This window comes from Cynocephalus volans, chromosome 2, assembly GCF_027409185.1.
Source record: "Cynocephalus volans isolate mCynVol1 chromosome 2, mCynVol1.pri, whole genome shotgun sequence".
Classification (NCBI taxonomy): domain Eukaryota; kingdom Metazoa; phylum Chordata; class Mammalia; order Dermoptera; family Cynocephalidae; genus Cynocephalus; species Cynocephalus volans.
The window spans coordinates 168135600-168157334 of record NC_084461.1 but is presented as its reverse complement, the minus strand read 5'-3'; the positions used below and the strand labels follow the sequence as shown (position 1 = coordinate 168157334).

General features: G+C 48.1%; 1 protein-coding gene across 2 annotated transcripts in view; it reads left to right on the top strand.

The window, feature by feature from the left end:
- Positions 1-933: 933 nt before the first annotated feature.
- The window catches only part of PTK2B (protein tyrosine kinase 2 beta), a 63430-nt gene continuing 42628 nt past the window's right edge, over positions 934-21735 (top strand). For both annotated transcript variants that reach the window (XM_063086037.1, XM_063086036.1), the window contains exon 1: positions 934-1137. In XM_063086037.1, coding sequence (XP_062942107.1) covers positions 934-1137 — 204 coding nt within the window. The remainder of the gene's footprint in view (positions 1138-21735) is intronic.

Below are 21735 nucleotides of genomic sequence, written 5' to 3'. Positions count from 1 at the left end.
CTGTGTCTAGTATTTCTTAAAGTGACCCTAATGTGGAGCCAAGGTTGACACCCCCGTCTAGAGCTAGAAATTCCATGACTTCCTTAAGCCACTGCTCCAGGTCAGTGGGAAGTAAGCCCTAGAGAGTCATATTGGATCTAGAGGCCAATATTGTTGAGATTCAGGGTGATTCCTAGGATTCTTGTAGTTTACACCTATGTCAAGCCAGCCCATGCCCCTCCCCACACTTTAGTGACCTTGCACCCCAGGCGGCTGGGGCAGCGTGCTGCTCCTCCTGAATTCTCTGTGGATAATGCGTCATGTTCTATATGCTGAGTCCCTGTGGGATGGAGGCCTCCTGCCCTGACAGTTCAGGCTGGCAGCTGAGGGTGGGGGCAGACAAAGCTGATAGCCTGCCCCCCACCCACCACCTGGGCCCTCTCCCGCCTTCTCCATTCTGGTTCCTTTGATGCTGCCCCTTCCCTGATTCTGTTTCTTTGTGGCTTTCCCCCTTCTCCTGTTTCTCTCCTATTTTCTACTGTCTCGCTCTGAGCTTTTTCTGCTCAGCTGCGCCTTGGAACCACACTGCAGCCGCCTCCTCGCAAAGCTTGGCTAAGTGTGGGCCCCTTGGCCGGGAGCCGGGGGGTGGGGGGTGGGATATGATGGAGAGAGGGGCTTCCAGAAGAGAGAGTTCACACGCCTGGGAGCTCCAAGCCTGGATTTTATACCTGCCTGTCTATGCAGCCTGCTTCTTTTTTCTCTCCCAGTCAAGAAAGCTGGATGCCTTTAAGGGGAGTTTTTGGGAACGGGAGAACATGTCATCCATCTCAGAGCTCGGTGGGTGCCATCCCTGGGGGGCTGAGGCAGGTGGGCCTGTGGGCACTCATTTCAGGGCTGTCCCTCTGTTGTCTCTGCAGAACTGCGATGTGCTGCTCCTAGCTGCTGCCCAAGAGGATGTCTGGGGTGTCCGAGCCCCTGAGCCGAGTGAAGGTGGGCACGTTGTGCCGGCCTGAAGGCCCTCCAGAGCCCATGGTGGGAGTCCCAGTTGACGTGGAGAAGGAGGACATGCGCATTCTCAAGGTCTGCTTCTACAGCAACAGCTTCAATCCCGGGAAGAACTTCAAACTGGTCAAATGCACCGTCCAGACGGAGATCCGGGTGAGTGTGGAGGCATCTGTCCCTCCCTGCATCTGTCCCTCTCCCCTCCTGCCTGGGCAGGGGTGTGGTGGCCTGGGGCCTGTGCTCTCAGCTGGCCCCGCAGGTGTCCCCTCTCTCCAGGCGCCTCCATCCCACCTCTCTAGTAGCCTCGGAGACAGATGTTCCAGCCTGAGTTTGAACCCCTGATCATTCGCTTGGCTTTTGATAACATTCATTTCAACTCATTAAGTATTTATGACACTTGAGGCTCTGCAAGTGACTTAGAAGCTCCCACACTCAGGGAGTCTACACTTTGATGGAACTGGAATTAGAGAGACACACAACTGATTGCATTAAACAAAAACAGTACGAGACGTGTGCTGGGCATTTGGAGGAGGGAGCTGCTGGGCATTTGGAGGATGACGATGCAGGCCAGGCGGTTGGCATTGCCAGGCCGTGTCTGAGGCAACACCTAAACTGGTTCGTTCCCATCCGGGATCACAGAACCTGTTTTGCAGATCCTGGTTCCCGTCTTCATCAGGGCACCCAGACACCAGGATGCCAGTTTGCCTTAGCCAAATGTATATGAAATTGTCACAAAAGCAAAGTTCCAATGTACTGACTGATTTTAATCACCTACATTATGGAACAATTACTATGTGCAGTTTGGATCGATCTCTCCACACCCATTATCACATTAAATCCTCCCAACAGCCCCCTGTGGTAGGTATAAGCAGGATATACCTCTCAACCTCCCAGAGTATTCCTTTCTGAAGGTGGAAGCCCGGTTGGCTCTCAGAAGGATGCTTGGTGGGTTTGTAATTGGAATAAAGGAAGCAAGAGACATTTGGGACAACAACCAGGTCCAAGGTCACTGTGTGAGCCATCTCCATCTCATTACCAGCTCTTCCTGAGTCCTAAAAGTCAGTGTCCCCAAGCTCGGCAAGTGTCTTCTGTGGTCGGTGCTGCTGCACCCTGGCCATGTCCTGGCCACGTCCCCCTGGCGGCCTTCCATCTGTTACAACACACGTGGTCCCTCCACACACCTGAGCAGAATGTGACTGATCCACTCTCTGTCTTAGCCAGTTGTCACCACTGGTTTTGGTTGAGGTGACTCTTTCTGTTTTCTGTGACTGATTTGATGAAGGTCTTCTTTGCTTGTCTTACGGTTTCTGATTTGGGAGCACAACTGCATCCCAAGAGGAAGCCCTGGCCACCTTCAACCAGTAGGGTGTTTTCATGTCTCTTTAGTTTACTACTTCTTGAGTCTTACTTTGTGTGTATCGTTTTAGCAGAGAGCTGATGCCATCCACTGTGAATTTTACTAAGTTTAACTTTCAGAATTTCCAAGTTGGGGGGCGGGGGAGGCATCTCATTGTCCTTCTGTGCCGAAAAACAGAGAGCATCTGGTTCATTCAGATTAGAACATGTTCTGTGGAGTTAGCTGTGAAAGAGCCCTGAAGGATAGGTGGGATTTACAGCAGCTGCACCAGGTAGAAGAGTGGGCTTTCCAGGTGGAGAGAGCAGCGCAAACAAAGACCAGAGCCTGCTGAATGGGGAATCTTTTGGTTTGGGTGGAGCACGGGTTACATTTAGAAAAGTATCTGAAGTCAAGATCAAAAAGGAAACTTGATGGCAGATAACAGAGGGCCTAGAATATCAGGCTGAGAAATTCAGCATTGGACAGGCACTAGGGAACAGCATGTAGCTGTTAAGCAGGGGAGAGATTTTCCTGGAGTTGTATGATGTCCCGCAGGTGTATAAGGCGAAAAGTACAATGTGCCTCCAGGAAGGATGGTGGGACCCAGGCTTGAGAAGAACGGATACCGGTCCTGGAGGTGTAGCTGGAGGGGTGTGAGGACAGAAGTGGAGAACGTAAGGAAGAAGTCACTGCCCTCTAGGAATGTATGTTCACCTGCTTCCAACGTCTCCTGCAGGCCAAATGTCACCTGCTTGTTGCAAACAGCCGTGAGTTCAGAGCCACCAAGCCTTCCAGCCAAATGCTGCTTCACTCTTCTTGGTCATGTGGCCTTGGACCTAATGCTTAGCTGATCTGGGCTTGGGTCCCCTCACTTGGGGATCTTGCCCACCTGTGGCCTTGTGAAGATTAGGGATGGTAGGTGAGAAAGCCCCTAGCACAGAGCACCTCGCTTGGCAACTGGAAGCTATTGGTCATGTGGGTATTAGGTCATTACCCTACACAGGAATCTCCAAGGGTCTCTAACTGCTCGGAGAATGAAGTTGAAATTGGCCTGTTTTAATATTTATCCACTTACCTGTTTTATTTTCAAACACAGAAGTAAGTTAATCAGATCTGTGCTTTAAAATAGCATGTAGTGTTCTGCAAGGTGTTAAGAAGTACTCCCTGGAGAAAGGGTTTTATGGTCAAAGAAGTCTGGGAAGTGCTTGGTGAAAAAATTCTGAACAGATTCTCTTACAGCAAGACTTCTCAGAACCTTAAATAGGCCGATATGCCTGGTGAATCCCTATGAAAGGCCCACAGAGGTGATGATTTCTCAAGCCATCTCTCATTTGCCTAAAGAAACCCTTATTTTAAAAGTTGGACCACTAGTTCTCTGGAAAATCATTTAGGGAACTTTCCCCCCTAAACTCTGACAGCAGTGCAAAGAGGACTGGAGAGAGGAAAGTCTGTGATGGGAGGTGGTTTAGGAAGCTGTGGCCGTGATGTGGGAGGAAATGGTGAGGACTTGGCCGAGGGAGTGGCATTGGGGACAGATATGTCAACAGATATGAGTGCATCGAAGGAGGCAGAGTCAACAGAACTAATCTGATGATTAACTAGAAGTAGGGAGGGAAAGAGTAGAAGGAGGCAAGGATGACTCAAGCTTCTGCTTGGGCAGCTGAATGGGTGCTGGGGCCATTCATTGAGATCTGAACAGGGAGGTAAGGGTGTTCTTAGATTTCAGCTTTACATGCATTGTGTTTGAAGTGTTTGTGGAGAAACAAGGGTCTGGAGCTCTGAAGGGAGAAAGGATCTAGAGACAAGGATTAGAAACTCATTATGTGATGGGTGCCATGCAAGTAGGCAAGATCATCCAGGGAGAATGAGTAGAGTGAGAGGAAAATGAGTTTCAATTAGGAAACACGGGGAAATCAACTTCTAAAGGGCCGATAGAAAAAGAGCAGTACATGAAGGAAAAGAGAAGAATTAGTTAAAGAAAGATGAAGAGAACCAAGACAACCAACAGGGTGGCCAGAGGCAGAGGGACCTTTAAGGAAAGAGTGGCTGGCAGTGTCAGACGCTCAGAAAGGTCAGGTCAGATAAGGCCAGCAATAGGCTCACTGGCTTCAGCAGCAGGGGCCGTGGGTGACCCTTGGCTGGGCAGTTCCAGTGGAGAGATGTGGGCAGAAGCCACTGTGCGGTGGTTTGGAGAGTGAAGACAATGAGTGTAACCAACATTTCAGAGAGGGTTTGACCGGGAAGGGAAGGACAGAGGAGAAGGCAAGAGGAGCAATGGAACCAGCAGAGGGAACAGCATATGTGAAGGTCATGAAATGGGCAGGCACATGGCAGCTTTGAGGCTAAGAGTTGCCAAGGTTGGCTATTTAAACCATGTTAACCACTTTGTTTTTTATTTCAACTCCTGCGGAAAGCCACTAATAAAATTTAAACATATGAGTGGCCGAAGATTGTGTTTTTTAAAGATCACTGGGGTTACATAGACTGGGATAATAGATTGGATGAAGGCAAGAATGGATGTGGGAGATGGTAGGGGCTATTGCAGTGATCCAGACGAGAGATGATAGGTGTGTAGAGTAGGGTTGTAGTCACGGAAATGAAAATGGTGGTGGTGGTGATGATGGTAATGATGGTAGTAGTGGTGATGGTGGTGACGATGACGATGGTGGTGGTGGTGATGATGATGGTGATAGTATAGCAGCTAGCATTTTTGAAGGCACATGATATGCATTATCTTATTGAATTCTCAAAAGAACCCTATGAAATACATACTATTATTATCTCCATTTTATATATAAGAAAATTAAGTGCAGAGGAGTGAAGCAAATGTCTAGTAAGTGGAGGATTCTGTTTTCAAACCCAGGCAACCCATCTCCAGATCGTCTTGACCACTGTGGTCTATGGAGAGAAGAGAGAGTAATCCAGAGAATTTAGAAGACGAAATGAAAGGCTTGGTGATGGGTAGGAGGTGCAGGAATGAGCAAGAGGGAGATGTCAAGAGCGGCAGCTGTGGTTCAGGAGGACAGGGTTCCGTTCCCGAGGTGAAGAATACTGGCGGAGTAACTGCTGGGGGTGGGAGTGCACCAGCTCCCTTCAGACTTGTTGAGTGCAATTGAGATGCCCTAATGTTTTCATGTCGAAACATTGAGTAGACTGTTGGATTCATGATTCTGGAGGAAAGAACCAGGCTGGACAGAGACATTGAGTGTGGTCAGCCTCTACAGGGTGGTGAAGCCATGGCTGTGGGTGAGGTCATTTAGTAGAGAGTCCTGAATAATCCCATCATCCATCCCACAAATCTTTGTTGGGTGCTCCCACGTGCCTGGCAGCATGCTGGTTGTGGGGTATCCTCATACCCCAAACACAGGTACACTCCCTGCTCTCATGGGGCTTCCCGGCCAAGGATGAGACTGCCAGTGACTCACATTTGTGACTCACCTTTACAAACTGAGGCACGTGCTCAGGCAGGAAGAAGTAGGTCCTATGAGAGTGTGTGACACAGCAGGGAGTGGCCCAAATGCCGAGGAACAGCTTTGCTATGCAGGGCCCACTTGAGGACGCGGTGCCCAAGGTGTCCAGTGGTGGGGGTCCACTTCCTTGTCTGAGACCCTTGTGGAGCAACCCCTCCCTCCACTGGCCCCTGAACTCTTCCTGAACTTCCTAACTTGGCTTTGTCCTTTGATGGATTTTTCTGCTTCCAGCTCCATATCACCTTTCCCCACCCTTGTAGTACGCAGAATACTGCCAGCCCTTTTAAATTTGCCAAGCATGTGTCCCTCCCTGAGGACATGACTAAAGATCTGACACCCCAGCGTGGCTGTGTCTGGCCAGACAGAAGCTGCCGAGAATGGCCTAGGCACAGTGCACATGACAGCGCGTTTCCAAAGCACAGTCATGCCGTTGCATCTGCCGCTGTCGTGCTTTTGTCTTTATTCTCAGCTCGTTTCCACGCAAATGTTGTAGCCTTGTGGCATTTTCTCTGTGCTGTTAAAAGCCATGTACTAAGCACGGCCCTCATGCCTGAAGCCTGGCAGGGATGAGGCAGCGGCTGAAGAGAGTGGGCAGCGTGCCGGGTTGGGACAGCATTGTCCTCTGTTTCCCTCATGTTTGATGACCACAGGGAGCTGTGTGTGTCCAGGAGCTCTGAGTCTTTATAGCATGTGGAGGCTCACATCACTGTACTCCTCTCTAACATGCTAATTTGCTTGTCTGGGAAAGGGGTTAGAGATGACACTCAGGAAACAACCAGCAGAGTCCACCCAGACAGGCCCGCGGGGTGTCTCTTTTCCTCTCCTGTCTCTCTCTCTCTCTCTCTCTCTCTCTCTCTCTCTCCCTTTTCCTCCCTTCTTCCCTCCCTCTCCTTTTCCTTCTTCTCTCACTCTCTTCTGGGCAGGGTGACCATATGTCCTGGTTAGTCTCAAGTGTAGCTCTCACACATTCGTCCAGGAATAACTATTAACAGCACCCCTGCCAATCTCAAAGCGCTATGATTCACAGGCTGAGCTCTGTGGCCACCTACCCCTAAGTGCCACACCCCCTGCTCTCCCTGGCTACCACACTGACCAGCTGGCTCGTGCAGTTTCCTCCTTCTGGCCGAGTCTGTCTGCATGTGCCCGTCTCTGTCTGTCATTGGACAGCACCGTCTGTTTCTTGCACAGGAGGACATTGAGCCCAAAAGTAGGCATTCGCCTGTGATATGGTGTGGTTCAGAGGTGCCAGCGGGGCCCCACATCCAAAACCCTCTGCCTCGGCCAGCCTCTACAATGCTGAAAAGCCACTTTCAAGATTCATCCTTGTTTTGTCCTGAAGGCTCTCCTACTCAGGATCCACATTTACAGCCCCAGAGGCTCAGACTGAAGCCATCCTGTGCCCTTCATGCCCACTCTAGTTACATCCCTCCCACCCCACGAAAGAGTCTCCAGGTGACAGAGGTGGCCCTTGGGGGCTGCTTGCCTGGCACACGAGAAAGACAGGGTCCAGTTCCCAAATGCAGCCTGCCCAACACACACTTGGATTCACTGCCCTCCCCCGTGAACTCAGTGGCCATGTGATCCCTTCCAGAATTCCCAGAGAGGCAGATTCCAGACATTGTGACCCACTGGCCTGCACTGGCCCTGCCTTATCCTCCCCTGTAGCCATCAAACACTCATCCTGGCTAACTTTGAGTTTAAACTATCACGTAACCAGACACAGGGTGTTACACACTGAATGCTCATGTCCACCCCACCCCTGCCAAACTCATACGTTGAAGCTCTAACACCCAATGTGATGATATTTGGAAGTAGGGCCTTTGTGAGGTGCTGTGGTCTGAATACTGGTATCCCCGTAAAATTTGTGTGTTGGAACCTAACACCCAATGTGATGGAATTAAGAGGTAGAGCTTTTGGGGAAGTGATTAAGTCCTGAGGCTCTGCCTCAGAAATAGGATTAGTGTCCTTATAAAAGAGGCTTCCCTCTTGCCATGTGAGGATGCAGCCAGCTGGCCCCATCTCTGAAGCCAAGAGCAAACCCTTCGCAGACAGTGATTCTGGTGGCATCTTAAATTTTGGATTTTCCAGCCTCCAGAACTGTGAGCAATAAATTTCTATTTTTTATAAATTACCCAGTTTAAGGTATTTTATCATAGCAGCAGGAACAGACTAAGACAGGAGTAATTAAATTTAGATGAGGTCTTAAGAGTGGGGCCATCGTGATGGGATTGGTGTCCTTATAAGAAGAAGCAGAGAGACCAGAGCTCTCTCTCACATTCAGCTTGTGAAGACAGCACAAGGAGGTGGCCATCTGTAAGACAGGGAGTGGGCCCTCACCAGAAACTGGTGCCTTGATCTTAGACCTCCCAGCCTCCAAAACTACAAGGAATAAATGTCTGCTGTTTCAGCTGCCCAGTCTATGGTGATTTGTTATAGCAGCCACAGCTGACCAGGACGCAGGGCCAGCAGCTCCCTGGGGCTGCAGGAGCAGTCTCTGGCCCACAGGCCATTGACTTGGGTTCTTTGTCTCCAGAGTGATCCCTGTTGCCCTCCTTCAGATGCTGCTAGGGCAAGGCCTCAAGGTTAAGGTGAAAGAGGAAGAGATAGGAGGGTTCCCTGTCCTGGGAAGTTGCCATTTCTAAAGGAAAGGTCACCCTAAAGAGAGTGAATGGAATCACACAAGGCTAGTCCCCCATGCATGAAAACAGTCCTTGAAAATGTGAGAGGAAACCTCAAACCAATGCTATAGAGACACTTAGGATGATATAAAAAGAAATATATCCTACTTTCAGCACCCTCCCCATTTCCTGTGTGTGCTGGCCAGGCCAGCCCGCCCCCACACAGACACCTGCAGAGGCACATGCAAGGTGGAGTGCAAGGCACTGGGCCTCTCTTTATTATGCTTAGACTCATTACTCTACAAATTAGTAGTAGGTGCCTGTCTTTTCTTTCTATTTTTAATCTGGTGGCTGCATTGCTGAATGTCCTCATTAGAGCCTTTTGTCGCTTCAAAAATGAATGCTTTCAGAGTGATAAGTTATGCTAACTTTTGTTATTCCGTTCTTCAGTCACTTTTTTAAATGAACCTTTGAGCATGTTGGGAACTTGGAACTCGTATATGTTGTATTCATTTCCTAGAGCTGCTGTAACAAGTTACCACAAACCTAGTGGCTTAAAACAACAGAAATGTATTTCTCACGGTTCTGGAGGCCAGAAATCCCAACTCAAGAAGTCAGCACACCCTCGCTGTCTCCCAAGGCCCTAGGGTAGAATCTGTCCTGACCTCTTCCAGATTCCTGGAGTCTTGTGCTCCAGGCACTCCTTGGCTTGTGGCTGCATCTCTCCAATCTCTGCTTCCATTTTCACGTGGCCTTCTCTTCTCTATGTGTCTTTTATAAGGACACTTGTCATTGGATTTAGGGGCCACCCACATAGTCCAAAATAAGCTCATCTTGAGATCCTTCATGTAATTACATCTTCAAAGACCCTTTTTCCAAATGAAGTCACATTCACAGGTTCTGGGGTTTAGGATGTGGGCATCTCTTCTGGGGGCCACCATTTAACCCATTATAACCATCAGGATCATGGTGTCTGTCACTGGCACCCTCAGTCAGGCATGCAGAAACCAGTGCACACAGATGTACGGAGGTGACACACATGCACATGCACCTTGCCACACAGCTGGGGGTCATGGAACATCTTCCTGCTGCCCAACACTGTCACTGAGCAGACTGGGGGTACCCCTGCCCGGGCATGATGTCCTGTGATGCTGTTGGCTACAGGACACCATAGGCTGGTCCCTTGTCTCTCCTCAGGGGATCTCATCCAGTCACTCAGCTTGGAGTTCTAACTTTAACTTCTTCTACAACCAGCTCTTTTATCCACCTGCCTGCTTGTCATCTGCACTGAATGTTTAACTTTTACGTATAGAATCAGAACCATAGTCCGCTCCTAAAACTCTGCTCTCCTCCTGACTTTCCCATCTCCATTCACTGCAAGGACTGAGTTCTTTTGGTTAATCATGTCCCGAGCCTCGGGGACATCCCTGGATTCTTTCTTTGTCTCACACTCTATTCCATCCATCGGGAAACGCTGTCCGCTCTGCCATCAGGACCTGTCCAGATTCTGACCCACTCCTTGCCTCCTGTATTGCTACCTGGGTGCAGGCCAGCAGCGTCTCTTCTGGGAATGATGATGCACCTGTCCCCCAGCTGCTCTGTCCTTTTCCACACCTGGTCCATTCCACAGTAGCAGCCATGGTCAACTACAGGGATGTATTTAAAGTCATAGCTTAGATCCTATCACTGCTCTGCTTCAAACTCCTCATTGGCTACCTGTCTCACTCAGAATAAAATCCAAAGTCCTCACCTTGGCCTACAACAGTGTCAGCAAGCAATGGCTGCAGGCCAAATACAGCTGCTCTCCACTTTTGTAAATAAAGTTTTATTGGAACATAGCGACACTCATTTGTTTACATATTGTCTATGGTGGCTTTTGAGCTACGAAGGCAGAGTTGAGTCATTGTAAGGGAGACCCTATGGTCCACAAAGCCTATTTACTAGCTGGCCCTTTACAGAAAGTGTTTGCTGATCCCTGGCCTAGCCTCCCTGACCTTCCTTCCCACCAGGTCCCCCCATGTTTTCCCCACCCCAGCCCCACGGGCCTCTTCACACGGGAGCCTCTTGGACTCCCACTTGGGGCCTGTGTGCTTTGTGATCCCTTTGTCCAGAAAGCTCTTCTCACAAAAAGCCACCCACTCTCTTACTTCCTCCAGGGGTCTGTTCAAATGCCAGCTTCCCTGTGTAAAATAGTACACCCCGGTCAGTTACCCTGCTGTGTTTGTCTTCTTAAAGCTCATCAGAACTTGAGACATCATTGTGCTTGTGCTTGCTTGTTTACTGTTTACCACCTCCCATTAGAAACTGAGCTCCATGAGAGGGGCACTTACCTTATTTCCTCAATTTGATGACTAAATTAATGAATAATTGTTTAATGATGGATGGATAGATGAATGGATGGATGGATGGATGGATGGATGGATGGATGGATGGATGGATGGATGGATGGATAAATGGATTCCAGTAATAAAACCAACAGAGACTGGCTAGAATTCCATGTCTCCATTCCAAATTCTAGTGGGGAGAAAGAGTTTCTGATTGGTCCTGCTTGAGCCTGGTGTGTCCAGGGAGTGGCATCTTAGGTCTGTGGCAGTAAATGCCCAAGAAGTGCTGTGCATTGGGCATGCAGATCACCTCATAGCATCATTACCAGTCTTCCCAGATAGGGCAAGTGATCAGAGTCACCAGTGAGTGTTTTAAAAAACATCAGATTTCCAAGTCCCATCCCAAATTCACTGAATCATAATCTCAGGAGTACTGGGACTGGTCACTGCCCTCAAAGGACCCACCTCTGCCTTCAGGATGCCCACCTGGCTCCCACTTCCTGGAGAAGGATTATCAGCAATCACCTGGTAGAGGGTATGAGGTCATTGTTACAGGGTCTGAGAACATACAAGTTGCAGGAGAAAGCTGGATGGGATAGGAGGGAAGAGTAAGTCTGTAGGCGGTGTCAGGTGGCTGAGGCTGTCACCATAGCATGTTCATTTCTACTCCTTGGGTACTCCCCACATGGCCGGGTAACAGCCTCTCATCTGTCTCAATACAGAAGGTGGCCTCCTGAAGAGTGGGTGCCATATCTTGTCCACCATTATGTCCTCGTGCCTGCATGGTGCCGAACACAGAATAGGCTAGATGTTTGTAGGATGGATGAATGAGCAGAGCAATGAGCCAATGCCTGGAGAGCTTCAGTGAGATTCATAATTAACTGAGATTGCCCCTGGATTGGGGCAAGTAGGAAATTGACTGCAGGAAGATTGGCATTCGTAAATGACAAAGTGTAAGAGGATTAATAGAATTTGGCTGATTTAAAATAGAATTCCTTGGGCACATCACTTGACCCTCCTTGGTCTTGGTTTCTTTGTTTTAAAAGGGAGTCAAATTAAGTGATCTCTAAATTTACTTAGAGCTCTGCAATTCTAGTCTAAGTTTTATGAGCCTAATAGATGTGAGCATTTGAGTGTCATTAGAGCTGTAGATTTTATGTTCGCAGCCACATCTGCTTTCACGTATGAGTTGCTAGGATCTAGAGGGCAAAATATCTGTTTGACTTAACTTTCATCAAGACCTGAGTGAAGTCCAGCCACTCTTTTTTTCTCTCTGACCCTGTGATGTTTGCTGTCTAGTCAGCATTTTCATTTTAGAGTTTTATATTTTACAGGGAGTTTTAAAAGTGGAACATAATGAATAGGGTATGAGGTCTCCACTTGGCCATGTTAACCTAAGAAGAAACTGAGGCCGAATACAAATAGCAAGGATTTATTGAGCCAATATGACAATTGCAACGGGGGAGACTCATGGTGAGGTCATCCTGAGAAATGTGTTTCAAAGAGGGGCTTAGCGTTTCATAATCATAGGAAGGGGGACAGGTCGAAGGAGAGAGAGTCGAAGGACAGCCCCGCCTATTTCCTTTCTCAGATTTTCTATTGGTTGTACCTGATGTGCAGATTTGGGATTGTTACTAGGTTCCATAAGGGTCACAAGAACCATTCCAGGTTATTTTACGGCTTTCTGGTGCCATTAAGTCTGCTTCTAAGTAAAAATGCTCTCGTGATAACGTTTTCCAGGACAGGTGGACATGATTACTGACATCCCAGATCTCCTGACACTATAATTGACCTGGTCAGAGCAGTGTTTTTGGTTATCAGTAGCAATGTATCCTTTGTGCATGAGCCGAGCACATAGACATAAGTCATGGGCATTCATCTTGAGTCAGCAAAAGGTTGTGTCTGTTTCTATCATTTAATGACCAATTTTTCACTCCTAATCTGCAAAGCAAAGTCTATTAAAACAGCTAAACCTAAACATTCAATATTTATTTATGAAGAGAATGTTTACAATTATAAAATGAAAACACAAAAGACATTATAAGAAAGGAAAACTACAGACCAATATTTCTCATGAACACAGATGTAAAAATCCTCAACAAAATATTAGCACGTTGAATGCAAAACATCTAAAAGGAATACATGTTTATTCAATAATAATAGCATTTTACGCAGCTCTGCTATGTGAGGATGATGCATCATGTGTATTATCTCATTTAATCCTCACGAGAACTCTCTAAGGCAGGAAAATTTTTATATTTTACAAATGAGGAAATGAAGGCAGTGAAGTTAAATAGTTCTCCCAAAGTCACTGAGCTAATCAGATAAAACAGGATTTCTGGCTCCTCAGGACATTCTCTCCAACATCATATACAAAAGCTCAAAACACAGGAAATTCAGAAGACTGAGAACATGTGTGTGTGTGATTGAACTACCCCAAGACAACGCCATTAACATTTTGATGTATTTCACTCCACATTCTTTTGCTTTCGCTCCACTCACCATCATGCTTTGTTTCTGACTTATATCCCATTTCTCTCCCCAATTCTTATAAGAGAGGCAGTTTCCAAAAGTTTCTGCACGGGTTGGAAGCCAGTAAACAACCCCCTCGTTTTCATGGCCCTTTTCAAACTTTGGATTGGATGGTTGTCGTACGCAAGGTTTTTCTATATTTTGAATCCGTTCTGCAGTTTATGCGTCCAAGCACGGGACTAAATGAAAGATATGAACAATTTTCAGGTTCTTTTTTGTTTGTTTTGGCAGCTGGCTTTTACAGGGATCGAACCCTGGACCTTGGTGTTATCAGCACCACACTCTAACCCCCTGAGCTACCCGGCCAGCCTGAGGTTCTTGATAAAACACATGTCCTTTGGTGTCTGTCTTTGCCACCAGGATGGTGCTCCTGGGGCAGGGACTTTGAGTTGACTGCCGTGTCTGCAGTACCTAGATTGTGTCTGCTACAAGGGATGTGTTCAGTGTGCAGCTGTGAATGCACGGACAGGAATCCATAGGAACCCATTGAAAGGCTTTCTTATGTAATTGTTTGGTTTACGCAGAAGAGAACAGGCCAGAAGTTTTCCCTGGGCCATTCCACACTTCCTGGAAGGTGGTGTTTGGAAATGTGTAGGGGCTTCTTTTGGTTGTCACACTGTCACATTGGGGCGTGGGGCGTGGCGTTCAGTGGGCTGTGGCTGTGGGTGTTGAACAGTCCCACATGCCGAGACTCACTGGTGCAAACTTGAAGCAGAACAGCAGCGTGAGTGCCCTGGACCCATCCCCACGTGGGAAGGGAAACTTCACCTGCCGCGTCGAAGTGGCCACGTCACTCACTCCTCCCGCTCTGGGGCGGACAGTGCACATCGCGCGACAAAACTGTAAAGTCACTCCTTTAAAAGATATTTCAGTAGGGGGACTTTTTCAAAGCAGTATGTGAAAGCCACCTGGTACTTTCCTGACCTTTATTACTTATATGCCCCCTAATCTCAGCGTGGCATCGAGAGCCCTTCTTTGTGGTTTCTCAGTAAGTCAGAATTTTTGACAGAACAGTCTTATCTTTAACAGAATATTTTTATTTTTCAGAGATCCTTCTTATGTTCTCTTCAAGTCCATTAAAGAGAAGGCTTCTTGCTACCTTTGCAACCATTTTTCTCACTTTTTCGGAGCTCCCCTTTCTGTCTCCACAGACAGCAGAGGGAACAGGGAGGGAGCCTGCTGTCGTGAGCTTCGCCCTGGGAACCCAGAGCCCTCATGACTCTCTTGCTCCAGGAAGAAGGAAGTCATTTCTCTCCATGTCATTTCTTCCAACTGTCTAGCATGACCAGATCAGCCGTGGACGTGGCCTGATAGTCCCACAAGCCACATTCCTTCCCCCAGCTGCTGCTAGCACTGGCTTCCGCTCCCAGACAGCCCGAGATCCCCTTTTCCAGAGGCTGCTTTCCCCAACCGCCTGTAGCCCCTCCATGGAGCTAACCAGCTGCTGGGGGTTCCTGCCGCCCCAGCCCCCTCCCCTTCCTTCAGCCACTACTTAACCAGTTACTCCCACAGAGGTGGTCTCCCGAGGTGCCAGTCCCCACCCAGTCAGAGACAGTCAGGGAAGCCTCTGGCCGAGGCACCCGTGGACTGAATTGTAGACTTCTTGGGTTAATTTATCCAGCTCCTCAGGTTGTCTTGACCCTTGAGCCGCGTCTGCCCATCATGATAATAGCTACCACATATTGAGCACCTACTCTGAGCCAAGCACTGTGCTAAGCTCTTTACATACTAGGGGTCTTCCAAAAGTTCATGGAAATATTCGTATTATGTTTTAATTTCATTTTTCCATGAACTTTTAGTAATACCCTCATATTTGTAATCCACATAAAGACAGCCAGTCTCAATACAGTGTCACATTCCAAAAATATATTAGCCTATCATCTGAAAATAATTGGAAATCAATTCAAATCTTTACTGTAATCTCGGGGGATGGGTGGGTATCATTGGGAGATCACTGTCAAGATAGGTAGCAAAATTTCTTAAAATTCTCCTAACCAATTTATCAGTTAGAACCAAAACAACAGTTCATGTCTGTTTAATCCATGGTCAGACATGGGCAATTGTTTCAGTTTTTGTGTTTTTGGGGGTTTTTTTTTTATTGAATCATAATTGATTACACATATTTGGGGGGTTCAACGTTGATGTATGTTGATCAAATTAATATTATTAATATATACATTATTACAAATCATACTTATTCTTTATGCCCCTTGTCCAATCTCTCCCTGTCCCCCTCTCCCTCCCCTGTCCAACCTCTGATAACCCTAGATTTCTTCTCTCCTTCTGAAAGAGTAATGGTTACTCTGTTGATCTGTTGCTTAGATGATCTGTCCAATGCTGAAAGGTGTGTTCAGGTCCCCCAATATTATCATAGAGCAGATGCTCCTTCTGTCTCTCTAGAATGGGCTTTGTGCAGAGAGACATTCTCTTCTTTTCTTTGGTCTCTGCTGGTGACTCCTTGTGTCAATGCACTTGAGTGGTTGGCGGGCCATATGCATGGTGCTTGTGATGTCTACACACTTTTGGAAGCTGCGCCTATTGTGCTGGATGTGATGGGCCACCATGTGGAAGTGGTGTTTTTGGCCTGCTCCTTGCCTGATTGTGGGAGGAGGGGTCGGTCCCTGGCTCTGTTTTTACATTCTAAGATGTTGTTGTGGAGCATTTGTGTGAGACGTGAACAGGGAAAGGGGAAAGGAAATAGGGTGGGAGAAGGAGGAAGGAGCGGGGCATGGTTGAGGCCCATGGCACCCCCCTCATTCCTGCAGGGGAGACTAGGGGTCTTCTGGTGGTGACTTGGTCATTGCTGGTCTGAATGCAGATGTCAGAGGGGTGTGGCTAAAGCCTTGTGGCGGCTCAGTGGTCATTGCTAGGCTGGGTGCAAGTGTTGAGGGGACATGGCTGAGGCCCTCGGCCACCCACCCTCCAAGTTTGGGGACCTGGGGTGCTTCCTGCGATAGCTCAGTGGTCATCGCTGGGCTGGTTGCGGGTGTCAGGGGGCATGGCTGAGGACCCCAGCCTTCCCTACTCCTTGGCTTGGGGCCCCAGGGGGCTTCCAGTCCTTCTAGGTTTTATAGGTGTTCTTTGGTGAAGTGAGACTTTTACTAGTTAATATCAAACTTTGCCTAGGGTCTGTGGGTTTTTTGTTTTTTCTTTCAGTTCTGCATTGGATTATTTGCTGTTCCCACCACTTAAACTCTGTGCTGGAACTAATTTGTTATCTTTTGCTTACTTCTAAAGTGGGGAAACTTCCTTGACCAGCACTGGAGCCTTGTGGTTGAGCTAAATTGCTGCTTTGCTGATGATTCCCTGTGGAAGGCTTTTTATGTATGCAGCTCAGGTTTTAATGTTTGACTTTATAGGTACTTCCCAGTCTAGTGAGATCAGGTGCACCTCGGTTGTGTGGAGACTCTGGTCTGGGCCTGAGTCTTTTCAGCAAACTGCACCCCCTGCAGTTCTATATTCCTGACCAGTCTCCACTGAGTGGTCCTGTGCTGACTGGGGGGCAGATCAGCTGTCCATGCTGTACCCCAATGTTCACCTGGTGGGCCCGTCTCCTCCACCACCCATGCTCCAAACACTTCCCAAGGGACAGGCCATATGTCAATCCCTTGTGGTGATTCACTGGCCTCTGAGTGGCTCCAATTTTCAGTTGTCTGTGGCTCCTCCCTCCGACATGGGTCCATGGGAACCCTGACAGTGGTCTTGCTGGCCTGGGGTCCATCAAGGCCCTCTTCTCCCCTGAAGCCTCCAAGCAACTTCACCTGAAGGGCACAGCCAAGGCTTTTGTCAAGTCCTGCTCCATGTGCTCAGCAGCTCCAGCCTTGAAGCAGCTGGGGCTCTAAATGGTGGGAGCGATCCTTTCTTTCTCTCATTGTGGCTTCTCCTGCCTTCATGCACTCTATAGGTCTCTCCTCCTCTTCCCTGAGCTCTAGCAGCTGCAGCTTGGCTGTCACTGCTTTTTAGTAGTTGTAGATTGGTTGATTTGTGGGAGAGAGTGACACTGGGGACCATCTGTTCCACCATCTTGACCAGAAGCCCCTGTTGTTTCAGTTTTAATTGTTAAATATCTGCATTAGTTTCCTATGGCTGCTGTAACAAAGTACCACAAACAGGGTGGCTTAAAACAGAAATGCATCATCCCACAGTTCTGGAGGCTAGAAATCCAAGATCATGTGTCAGCAGGGCTGCACGTGCTCTGAAACCTGTAGGGATCATTCCTTGCCTTTTCCAGCTTCTGGTGATTTGACAGCAGTCTTTGGTGTCTCTTGGCTTGCAGATGTGTCACTCAAATCTTGCATCTTCTCCCTATTTGTGTCTCTCTGTGTCCAAATTTCCCCTTTTTATGAGGACACCAGTCATATTGGATTAGAGTTCACCTTGATGACCTTGTTTTAACTGATTAGTCACATTTTAAGGAACTGGAGGTAGGACTCCAGCACATCTTTGGGGATGGGGTCAGGAGAGACAATTCAGCCCATAACAGTACCTTGCTAGATGTATGTGCAAAGGTCTTCAGAATCCAGGGGTGGAAGAAAGAACCCTGTCGGGGGTGTCAGGGAAGGCTCCGCAGAAGTCCCCATGTGCTGATGGGGCCTTAAGGGATAACTGCGAGCTCACCAGGAGGAGAGGACAGGAGGGAGAGGGGAGTCAGGGTCCTCAGCAGAAGGAATAGAGTGTGCTCAGGCATGCAGGACCACAAGAGCACACCGTGCTGGGGAAGAAAGAGAGAAACTATGGGAGGCTGGGGCTCAGAGCCCATTGTGAGTAAAGAGTAGGAGATGAGAGTGGAAAGAACACGTGGAGAAAACACCCAAGTGGCCTTACATGCCCCGTGCTAGAGTTTGGGTCTTATCCTGTCCTATAGGAAATGAGGAGACAGTGAGGGTTTTCAACCAAGTCACCCGCTTTGAATTTGTCCTCAATCTCAGGGTGACACCTTTTTAAATAAAACTTCAGCAGTACTTTTCTGAACAAAGGCTCAGGTGTATTTTATTTATTAACATTTAAAATGCAATCATCTTTTTAAAAAGGAGCATTTGGTCTTCACCCAGCAAACAGTAAGGAGGGCGAACTGAGTCATGCCTGGACAGGGATTTTCAAGCTGGTGTCTCAGGATAGGTTCCCGGGAAGCAGGCTGGGATGGTTTGAATGAGGAAGCTTGTTGGCAAGCGCTCCTGTGATGCGTACCTGGGGCAGGGAGCTGCTGGGTGGTGCTGCAGCCAAGCCAAGGCCCCAGCCTTTTCCACGTGGAGCTCTAGAGCTGGGGCAGCCCAGTAGAGCTGTCCCAAACTGGGATGAAAGGACAAGGCCTTGACAATCTTCTATTGACCAGTCACTGGATATGGGCCACCCCCAGTAATGGGTGTGACCTCAGGCAAGGGCCACTCTTTGGGTGAAGGCAATCTGGTGGGGGACTCGGTGGTCATGTTGTTTCCAAAAACCTGGCCACTAATGTCAAATGTGTTTAATGAGCTCATAGAAACAAACAAAAAGATTAGATGTTTTATTAAAAATAGGTGAGCCTGAGGGACTAGTGAGAGGATAAAGATTACGGAGGAAGTTACATAATGTCATGAGTGCTGATGAATGAGAGGGAGGTGCACTGAGTAATTCATTGCTTGGATGACCTTTTTCTTTCGGGAAGTAAATTATCCTGGGCATGGGGACAAGCCATCCAGTCCCATGCCTTCTTCATTTCTAACCTACATGAGGAAAGGACAAGGGAAAGGGTGAGAGGTAAGGGCAGTTTGGGGGTCTTCACCCTAATTCACAAAGCAAACACCAGCCAAGCAGGAAGAAAAGCCGCAGAAACCCTGTGTTTGCAGGAAAGCCGCGGAAGGCCTTTGCCGTCCAGGCTGCAAGCCACGGGCTGCCGGGGCCTGCTAGTCGGGGCCAGAGGCCTCACGTGGGAGGGACTTAAGGTTTCCCTGTGGCAAAAAAGAATCCTGGATTTATCTAAATAGTGAATGATAAAATTAAGACAGTTGTTTTTTTTTTGTCATATTACATATGGCAATTTAGTGAGTAGGTGAGACTCTTACACTGTCATTTTTAAAACTGATTTATTAATAGAGAAAGAAATATTGACTCATGGATGGCAACTTATGAGCTTGGGCAGAATGCTGCCTCTCACTCCCGCTGCTTGCTTGGAATCTGTGGAACAGGAGAGAGGAGGCAGCAAAGACCGAGGGAGGCAGGGCTCAAAGAAAGCCAGCACAGGTGGGGGGTCTTCAAACCCCGTAGCTTAGCCTTCTCCTATCTCACTCTGAGCCCCCTATATTTAGGCCACTTTCTTCCTCCCATCTCCTAGACAGTAGATCCTCTGCAGGTGGGCTCCTGTGTGTGCACTGGAGCCTGTGACTCTGCTTTGCATGGCACGTCACAGATCGCTGCTGATGGTCTGAATGAAGAAACCGTTCTGCGGGTTGATAGGACAAGGCCAGAGAACACTGAGGAGGAGACTGGCTTGGGGAGCTTGTCATCCTGCTAGCGGTGCATGTCAGGTTTGAACTCACACCCTGGTTTGTGTGACTTCAGTTACTGCTCTTTCTAGGTCACCTGTGGCCATCAACTTTGTTTCTCCCCTGGTGTGCCCGGATGATCGACATGCTTTGCAATGTAATTCTGGAGTCAGTGCAGACTTCACGGGTTGAGGGCACTGTCTACTACAAGACATCCCTATCCTCAAACCCCAGTCACAAGCTGCAGGGTTTCCAAGCCACCCACACTTCTGGCCAACTGGTTACAAAGTTTGGGGTTCACACGGCTCCGTCAGTCTTTATCATTTGCTAGAACAATTCACAGAACTCATGAAAGTGCTACACTTACGATTACAGTTTTACTATAAAGGATACAAATTAGAAACAGCCAAATGAGGAAATTCAAAAGATGAGGTCTGAGAGGATCCCAAACGTGAAATGTCCACATCCTCAGGATGCAGCACCTCCCAGGCACATTGGTGTGCATCACCAGCCAGGAAGATCACTGCGTGTCCATGTGCAGAGTTTTGCTGGGTTATCGTGTAGGCACGCTTGATGAAATATCAACCACACAGTCAGACCCCATCCCCAGCTCCCCTTTTCTCCCACAGGTCAGAGCTCAAAGCTCTAACCATCTAATGACATGGCTGCTCTTTCTAGTGGGGCCAGCTCTAGTCCTGAAACTATCTGGGCCCCCCCTCCACCATGAGCCACCTCGTTAGCATAAATTCAGGTGTGGTCTGAAGGCCCCACCATGAATTACAAAGGCAGTCCTACCACTTGGGAAATTCCTAGAGTTTAGAGGGTCCCTCCCCAGAGCCAAGGAGCAATACCAGGCAAATTCTTTAAGATACACCAGTAACCAGCAGTGTGATATTGGAGGGGTGGAGGAGTGCCATTTGATAAAGCTCCTTCTCCCCTTCAGTTTTGCCCTTAGGAAAAGAACACACTGCTGCTAAGAATCTGCCCAGCACCAGGCAGCCTCCCAAATAGTGCGTTTCATGCTTAGGAAACTCCCAAGTTCTTCCTTACTGGAAGCTGAAGCCTACCTTCCTAGGAAAATCTAAGTGAACAGTCTCAATGAATTTCCACCCCAAGGACCTAGAGTTAACCTTTCCCCGTGACCTCTACAGCAGAAATTGGTTGCTTCTTAGAAGGAAACCTGGAAACTTTTTTGCACAAGCTGTGCCCTGAAGAGTTTCACTAACCGCAGAACAAAAAACTGGATTTGGTCTGACTCCTCAGAGACCAAGAGTGGAACAGAAGCTGCAAAGCCCTGTCTGGCCTGGCATGAGTCGTACTTGCTCACATGACACGGTGCCTCTGCTTGCCATATGGCTGGGAGTCCCCGTCACCCAAATCTCTTCTCTTTATATTTTGAAATTATTTCAAACTTATCAAAAAGTTGAAAAAAAAAAATAATGCCAAGAACTCCCATATCACCTTCACCCAGGTGCCCCAATTGTCCAAAATGATCATCGGCCGTATTTGCTAGCTCTTTCTCTTTATAAACAGACATGCATACACACAATACACACACATGCACACATGCACACACACACATGCACACACGCACAAGTATGCTGTATCAGTCCATTTCTGTTGCTTATAACAAAATACCTGGAACTGTGTGGCTTATAAGAAAACAAAATTCATTGCTTACAGTTTCAGAGGCTGGGAAGTCCAAAGTCCAGGGAACACATATGGTGAGGGTTTTGGTTGTGGCGACAATGACCCAGGGATTTCACATGGCAGAAAATGGCACAGCAAAGAGAGATAGATCCTCATGTGCTCTTCTTTTAAAGCCCTCAGAACCATGCCCCCAACCACCATTATTAATCCATTCATTACTACATGGTCCTACAATCTAATCAACTCTTCAAGGCCCCACCTTTCAGTTACCATAATAGGATTTCCCACCCTCAACATTCACAGCGGATTAAGCCTCAGTAGGTTGGGGGCAGGGGGTGGCATTCAATCTAAAGCCTATGCCCA